This window comes from Ammodytes marinus (assembly GCF_949987685.1).
Source record: "Ammodytes marinus genome assembly, chromosome: 14".
Taxonomy (NCBI): Eukaryota; Metazoa; Chordata; class Actinopteri; order Uranoscopiformes; family Ammodytidae; genus Ammodytes; species Ammodytes marinus.
In genome coordinates, this window is record NC_137218.1 from 14,950,257 (window position 1) to 14,958,892 (window position 8,636).

The following is an 8,636-nucleotide window of genomic DNA, read 5'->3' on the forward strand; positions in this document are numbered from 1 at the left end:
GTTCCTTGTCTTTTTTCAGGACTTGAGCTACCTCATAGAGTGCTACTTGACACCTTTGCAGAAAGAAAGCTTCCTCACACAGGATGAGGTACGTTCTACCTAATCTAAATAATCAAAGTTTAAGGAAACTCTTAACTCATAACCTTAACATTGACAGTGTCCGTTGAGATAGTAGCAGTGTCTGAATGATGCTCTGTGTGTGTGTGTGTGTGTGTGCGTGTGTGTTGCAGCTGGACATTTTGTTTGGTAACCTCGGGGAGATGGTGGAGTTCCAGCTGGAGTTTCTCCGAACGCTGGAAGATGGCATCAGACTGGTGCCAGATCTGGAAAGGCTGGAAAGGGTGGAGCAATTTAAGGTGCGAGTAGGTTGAATCACTGGAACACTATTTATCTCACTTAAGGCTTACTGCCTCCAGGTGCTGCTGTTTAGAACTTGTCTGTTACTTGGAGAATTTGTGATATGTATTCGTAGCTCATGTTATTGTACAGTGTGTTTTGCCTTTACTCCTTCAGGTCAGGATCAGAAGTACCAACAATGCATTTCTCTGTATTAAAATGACTCTTACTTCACACAGACATTTGCTTATATGCTGTCACTCAAACAAGTAATTCCCATTCCCTACAGCATAGCCTTGATTAAAGGCAAAACACACCCTAATGTGATTGCAGCATTACATTGTCGTTTGTTTCCACAGAAAGTGCTGTTCTCCTTGGGTGGCTCATTCCTGTATTATGCTGATCGCTTCAAGATCTACAGCGCCTTCTGCGCCAGCCACACCAAGGTCCCAAAGGTCCTGACGAAAGGTACAAACAAGCACACACTGGCATCAACCCCACACCCTCTGTTATACATTAGTTTATTACCCTGTGTCATCAGTGAAATGTTAGGGGCTGGTGCGGTATAGGAAGCATGTTGTTTTAGTTACATGCCCTGCAGTACTTATAGGGCGAGCTGCAACTAGTATCAGTAGACCCTGAGGCTCAAACTTACAGCGTGCGTGATCAGTGATAGAGCTGAGAGTCATTCGAAAGTAGTTGATTTCTACATTAACTACTACGGTCACTACACCAAATGAGAGACTGTAGTGGCAATCAGTTGAGTTATATAGTTTGTCATCTTAAGACATTATTTGCAGGTACAGTGGCGTATCGTCTGCATACAGTTTTATCCGTTTCTGTGTTTCCATGCTCCCCCCCCTGTACAAAATTAGTTTAAATTCATGTTTCTGCTCTTCCAGCAAAGACCGACCCAGATTTCAAGGCTTTCCTGGCTGAAAGAAACCCCAGGCAGCAACATTCATCCACCCTGGAGTCTTACCTGATCAAACCCATCCAGAGGGTACTGAAGTACCCGCTGCTGCTGAGGGAGCTCCACTCTCTCACTGACCCCGAAAGTGAGGAGCATTACCACCTAGATGGTAAGCCAGTGCCTTTATTTTTTTTATAATTGCATGCACTTTATTTATAACATAATGCTCCAGACACATTGAACTGTTTATAATGAGGATTCAAGAATTTATGGTAATTGTGATATGATGATTGTTTGTCCCAGTTGCAATGAAAGCCATGAACAAAGTTGCGAGTCACATCAATGAGATGCAAAAGCTTCACGAGGAGTATGGGGCCGTTTTCGACCAGCTCATCAATGAACAGACTGCGGATAAAAAAGAGGTAAACATGATGATGCTGATTTGTATTTTAAGATTACCCATCCATTATCCATTTGATTATCCAATAACTTTGAATTTTTATTTTACAATCTGTTCAATTTGCCTCTATTTTTCTCAGGTGGCTGACCTCTCGATGGGGGATCTTCTCCTGCATACTACTGTGGTGTGGATCAACCCTCCAGCCTATTTGGTCAAGAGCAAAAAGGACCCTGATTTGGCTGCTTTTGGTAAGCTTCCATGTGGAGTCTTTGGATAACATTGTGGAACTGATTCTGACTTACTCTTGTCTTAATTTATACATGCTTTTCATAGTCGAGTGTAACAAATCTTTTCCATATGCAGTTTCACTTCTCTCAGCAACAAAATAACAATTAGACTGAGTGAGTGTATTCTTGAGAAACACTGCATATTGTATACACGAGTATCTTAACACTTACAGGCACGCACAGGGCACTTTACGGTATCTCACATAATACTGTCATGCATAGTGTGATGCTCTGTGTTATTTTGGATGGATAAGAAATGGACTTTGTAAAAGGAAAATCCAGTTAGGCATATTACATGAGGGGTCTTTGAGTTCTTTTTTACGTTTCATGTGAAGTGCAGCATGTAAGCCATTGAAGGTTTCACATGAAATTCTCACACTCCCAGAACACACTCAAATGCCACTCTGCTCCGACACTTTCGGCAATAAATATTACATATACATGGTATAAAAGGCTTTCCTTGGCAGGGCGATAGCAAGTGGAGGTGGTTGCTTAGTACATGCATTGTCGTGACTTTGGTCCATGTTCATCTTTTGTGCAGCTAAAATTAGGAGTTGGAGTTTTTTTCCCCCTCAACAACTGACTAAAAGCCTATATTCACGTGTGGCATCAAGCTGTCACTTTAGTATTTTAGGTGAAGACATGACTTTTGATATATGCAATGAAGAAATGCAGGCCCTCCTAATTTTCCTCTCCATCTCTCCCTTGCCCTCATTCAGTATTCAAAACAGGAGTTGTATTTGTGTACAAAGACTGCTCCAAACACAGGAAAAAAATAGTAAGTACTATTTTTTTCTCATATACTGTTAATTGATCTGGTCAAATAACAAACTATCTTGGAAGAAGTTCCGTGAGAGTTGGCGCTCTGGGCTTCTTCTGAAGTGCTGTTCTAAATGGGCATTTTGAAGCACTGGGTGGCACATTGAGACTAAAAAAATAACGTTAATTTCCTTCATCATGGGACAATAGACTGAAGGTAGTTATTGGCAAATGAAAAGACAAAAGAGACTTTGCTGTCCCCCTTGTGCAGTACAGTGGATGGTTATGTCTGTTGTTAGACCTCCCTTCTGTCTTGCACTCTTGTGCCCCCAGCTGTCTAGTTGTTGTACTGCGGTGGTTACGTATCAGATATCCAACTAGTCTTCTCTTTTCCAGGGTGGATCTCACCGTGTGTCTGTGATCGATGACAAAGATCCTTTCCGCTTCCGTCACATGATCGCAACAGACTCCCTGCAACTCCGTCCCCTTGCAAGTAAGGTCTATTTAAAAATGGTTTACGAAACAATCATTTTGCATAAACATTCCTCTTGGCGGCATCATCAACACTTTGAGGTCTGGGTGGATCTCTCAGAAACTGGGACTGCTGTTGGTTCTAGATTAGTGATCTCACAGTAAACTCACACCTGACTTGAGTGATTACCTCTTTTTTTTGTCCCCAACCTAGCTGACTAGTATAGAAAACGGCTATTACTGCATTGATTTAGGTAGGTATCAACATGTAGAAAAAACAACAGTCAGTAATTTGCAACTGATAATTTCATTATTATAATGAAAAAATGCAGTCACTTTAAAGCTGCATTAATTTAATTATCTGTTCGTTAGTTTAAAATTGGCATTGAACAATCATTTAATGTTTACACAAAGCTCCCTGTCATCCAGATCTCTGCAAAATGAACTAATGTTTGTTTAGTGGGGAGATTTTTTGATTTGCAAGAGTTCTACATTATTCAGTAAGAAAATGCGAGATGGAGGTGCACCAACATCTGTGTTATAAGTCAAAATATAATATTCCTCACATCCTACCTATGTCCTAGACCTTAGTGTTTATCATTTGTCTGCTTCATGGCCTGTTAAAGGGAAATAACTTAACAGAAAGTAAGAATGCTTCTATAATTTTCGATCACATCTCTTCTCTCCCTCTTCTAAGACTCTGAGGGAACAGCAGTGTGCGAGATAGTTCACACAAGATCCGAATCCGAAGGGAGACCGGAGCGAACCTTCCAGTTGTGCTGCCGGTAGGAATAATTTCAAAAACTGTACGACGTCAAAGGAAGTACCCTGCTCCAGTATTTTACGTTTTTGTATTTTTGTCTCATTTGCAGTTCTCCAGATAGCAAGAAGGACTTCCTGAAAGCAGTCCATTCAATTCTTAGGGAAAAGCAGCGCCGGCAGCTTCTTAAGACAGAGTCTCTGCCACCTAACCAGCAGTACGTCCCATTTGGGGGCAAACGTCTATGTGCCCTCAAAGGGCACACCATGAACAGAGCAGGTGACAAACCCTAAGCTGCCTATAGTTATACTTCCACTTCACAGGAACCTTATATGGTTCCTTCACAGGAACCTGATATGCTGTAAGGACCTAGAACAAAGTACCTTCATGTTGTGCCAATACCCTTTGCCTTCATACTTTTTGTTGTATGGGAAGGAATATATAAGCATTTTGCTTTTGCCTGCTCTTTCTCAAACTTATCTTTTTTTGTGCTTTGATATAATTGGATACTTTATGTTTTATGTTTGTGTTTTTATAATTTTCCTTTTTTTCTTTTAAATATTGCTGATTGTTCGAGATGAATACAAATCAAATAACAATGTTTGTACATTTCCATTTCACAGGAACCCTTTCCATTTCACAGGAAGCTTAATATGCTGTTAGGACCTAAGCAAAAAGTACATACATGTTGTGCTAATACCTTTGCAGTCATACATTGTTGATAACAATGTTTTTACATGACATTACCAAGAGGAAATGGGGTGTCCCTCTTCATTTCTTTTTGTTCTGTCTATTTAGCATCAGCTCCATCACGAACGCTGCCCCGCAGGAAGCTGGTGAGGAACCGCATCACCATTGATACCGACCTGGTCTTCCATGGCAACAACAACAACATTGGCAATGACTCTGAGCCTTCCAGCCACTCTACCTACACTCCCTCCTGCTCGCTGCTATCCCAGCATACACTGCAGTCCCACAAAGCTCAGGGAGAGGACACAGACCGCTGGGTGGAAGAGCAGTTTGACCTGGGTCGCTACGACGACCAGGGTGACGTCGTGGACATTGGGCAGTTGAAGGAAACGGACATTTTGAGCGACGGCGACGAGTATTGTGCGTCTGTCCGAGCCGCGTCTGCACAACAGGCCGAACTGAAAGGGAAGATGGAGCAACTGAGCCTGAACGGACGAGTAGACACTGGAAGTGGGACGCAGGAGGGGGAAGTTGATAGAATAAAGCACGGCGATGACACGTTAGACTCCTTCACCTCACGTGGTGTCTCTCTGTCCCGCTGTGCAACCCCGACTATCAAGCTTGCCCCCTTAAAGCAGTGTGCCGTGGAGGGAGCCACAAACATGGACCATGACATCTGGGTGCGGCGGGACGACTGCAACAGTGATGTTTTCTGAAGAAAGCAGACCACATTGAGGTTAATTCTGCTTTGAACATAAAGTGTGTGGGGGGGGGGGGGGGGGGGGGGGGGGTGAAAATAGGGGACGATATTGGATACAAGCTTTAAATATGTCGCATTTGGTGGAGACAAATGTGTATAGAAGGTATTAAACCTCAGCCAGTCCTCTCTGTATCACTTCACACAACCCTCTTCTTCCCACTTCACCTGCATCTCCCTCGTTCTGACAATCCTAGAATACCATGTACTCTGCGTCATCTGTCGAGAGATTCCCCTCCTGCCCAAGAGTGAACCAGAGGGAATACAGGGTCCTCACTGTTTGGGACACCCAGACATCACACTTTTATTGTATTTTGAAAAGTATGAACTTGAAAGCACCGCATGTACACGCACGTAAACAAGCGAGTGTGTATGCTGCGTATAGCACACAGAAGCATGGATGCAGAGACAGGCCGCTACTGTACCATGCACACATCGAAGTGAAGCGACTTCATCACTAAACTGTGACCTTGTGGCCAAAAATGTCTATTTTTCAACACAGTATTGTGGGTGTTCTATTATTTTTGACTCCGAAACTCTGTTAGTATTTCAACACTCAAGGGCTGTGTGTTACCGAACTTCAGGGGCTTTTGGCTTAACGACTGCTGTGTAAAAAGATGGCGAGATCTAACTAGCTTTATTGTGCTTTTTTCATTGTTTTAACTTAATACGAGGCGCACACCGGTGTATAGTCAGGAGTACAATACAGTGCCATTAACCTCCTCCTGTGAAAATGTTTTAAAGCTCACCTTTACGAGGGGACGTATAGACAATAATTCTATTTTACCTGACACAAAAACGTCTCCCACTTACACCGTTTTACCTCACACATTTACAATTTGTACCTCTTGCATTCATTTTTTGTAAGTATTTTTATTTTTAAAGGTACGAAAGTGTGTGTGAGAGCGGAAGCCTCATTCTATGGCTTAAATTTAAGAAGATGTTGTGAACATTTTGGGTTAGTGCTTATGAACTGTGATTTATCATTTAGAATATATTCTTTGTGTAGCACAGTAGCACTTGGGCTATTTCATATTAATTAACTTCTTCCCATCATGGTGAAATGGTAACACTTTACAATAAGGTACACAAAATTGTAGTAGCTACTACATACCTACTACATAGATATGTGTTACCTACTACATAGGTTTTTTCTATGCTACCTAACACATAGGTTTTTTTTTGTGTTACGTACTACATAGGGTTTTTTTTGTGCTACCTAACACATAGGGTTTTTTTTGTGCTACCTAACACGTAGGGGTTTTTTTTGTGTTACCTACTACATAATATACTATGACTATTAGAATTCAATAATTTAACCAAGTCTGATAGGGAAACATAATTTATTAACGGATGTTGCAATTGGATATACAATATTAGGTGAAAAATAATAACACAGGTTTTTTTTTTGTTACCTACTACATAGGGTTTTTTTTTGTGCTACCTAACACATAGGGTTTTTTTGTGTGCTACCTAACACATAGGGTTTTTTTTTGTGCTACCTAACACAGGGTTTTTTTTGTGTTACCTACTACATAGGTTTTTTTTGTGCTACCTAACACATAGGTTTTTTTTGTGTTACCTACTACGTCACTAGTGTTCTCACGAAATTCCAACTTTATTAAAGGCATGAAGCAACCTAGCACAGGGTTGTTTACCTATAAAGGATGAAAACATTTCTTTAAATTTAAGATACAAGTAAAATGATGAAATAAACAAATGGATAAAATTTAAATTATTTTTTCACATTTGAGTTTTTGATACCTGGAAAAATGAACAGTGTTTAAAGCCAACGGCTAAGAGCTAACACAATCTAAAAGCAAAGTTCACTTCATATGTTGAATAAACATTGTAAAACATTCAAATTAACCATGCAGTCTATGGCATAAGTGTTAGCGACAATTCATAAAAACAATGTGTACCTTCCTTATGGTTTAGTAGCCTAAGCGGCCTGACACACAACGCAAACTGTTATTATTATTCTTGTTTGATTACCGTTTCCGCCACGCCAGAAGCACATGTCAGAAGTACAAAATGTGCATGTAAGAGGTTAAAAACAGTATGTTGGAGGTAAAAAAATAAAAAGTATGTGAGCTTAAGTAAAGTATGTAAGAGGAAGAATTGTGAATGTGTAAAGTAAAACAGTTTATGTGAGCGATACAAATTGTAAATGTGAAAGGTAAACTCGTAAATGTGTGAGGTGAAATAGTGTATGAGACGTTTTTGTGTATGTACAAGGTAAAACATGACTTATGGCCTATACAGCCCCTCATATACCTTTGTCTCCTCGAATATCCTTTTGGAAATATTTGCCTTTTTCCTGTCATTTGTGACGTTTACACCACATCCAGCTGCCCAATGTTACCAACCACCTTTTGTGTGCTTGATGCTAAAACCAGACTTGAGAGACAACACTTGTGCCCTTCCCACATGAATGTTCAGTCTTTTCATTTTTCAAATAAAATGTTTTTATTTAAATGTTTCATCAAGGTCATTAAAACACCTGCCCATGCTCTTCTTCATACTCCATGTCCTTGATAAATAGCCAATAGTTATTCCAACAACAATCCTGTTTTACTTGAATTGTCTTTGTTGTTTTGAACGGAGGTACTCAAGAGAGCTGTTCTAGTGACTGTACTATAACTCCAGCCAGAAGAGCAATCATGCAGTTGACCCGCCATTCTTTTCAGACTATACTTCTGCTCTCTCCAGTACCTTTGGACTTTTTTGCCATGTGAGAGCAGCATACAACCAGCTGGCTTCACATCCATGCCAATTGACATCAATACCCACTTATATTTCCACTTGAACCCCTCCTGCATTTTGTTCCCTGGCCACCAGGCTGTGCTGTTTCACTATATGTCATCACAACCACACGCTGATTGCTGAGATCTACACAGTAATCATGCGCACCTTAATGGATGTATTGAACATGCACTTAATACCGAACTGTAAGGAGGGGAATATGTTGAGAGCGTCTCTGATTCAGAGTGTGAGGAGACTGACCGGAAATGATACACTTTGGATGTTAAACTTATTATTGTCTTTTTATTATCATGCTGGTTTCTTAGATTTTAGCTTACTGGGTGATGATGCCCCAGTACGGACATTCAGACTGTGAGGTACAATCACCAGGCCCTTGGAGGCACATCCTGTGAGAACCCCTTTTTGACTCCTCCCTTTGTACTTTTAAAAAACTGTGTCCGTACATACATACTGTGGAGTATTATCATTTTTATGTGAAAATAAATTTTCTAAATTTA

General features: G+C 40.7%; 1 protein-coding gene across 3 annotated transcripts in view; it reads left to right on the forward strand.

The window, feature by feature from the left end:
* tiam1a (TIAM Rac1 associated GEF 1a) overlaps nt 1-8,636 on the forward strand; it is a 57,744-nt gene extending 49,108 nt beyond the window's left edge. The window contains exons 19-30 of one of the 3 annotated variants that reach the window (XR_013845202.1): nt 20-88; nt 231-356; nt 696-804; nt 1,239-1,418; nt 1,553-1,671; nt 1,789-1,897; nt 2,656-2,714; nt 3,092-3,188; nt 3,864-3,951; nt 4,039-4,205; nt 4,725-6,829; nt 6,940-8,636. Coding sequence is in view for 2 of the 3 variants with exons in the window: in XM_080041108.1 (XP_079897234.1) it covers nt 20-88; nt 231-356; nt 696-804; nt 1,239-1,418; nt 1,553-1,671; nt 1,789-1,897; nt 2,656-2,714; nt 3,092-3,188; nt 3,864-3,951; nt 4,039-4,205; nt 4,725-5,332 (1,731 nt within the window). In the remaining variant the exon portion in view is untranslated. Of the gene's footprint in view, nt 1-19; nt 89-230; nt 357-695; nt 805-1,238; nt 1,419-1,552; nt 1,672-1,788; nt 1,898-2,655; nt 2,715-3,091; nt 3,189-3,863; nt 3,952-4,038; nt 4,206-4,549; nt 4,604-4,724 lie in introns of all 3 variants that reach the window. The other 2 variants (XM_080041109.1, XM_080041108.1) reach the window with 2 other exon arrangements.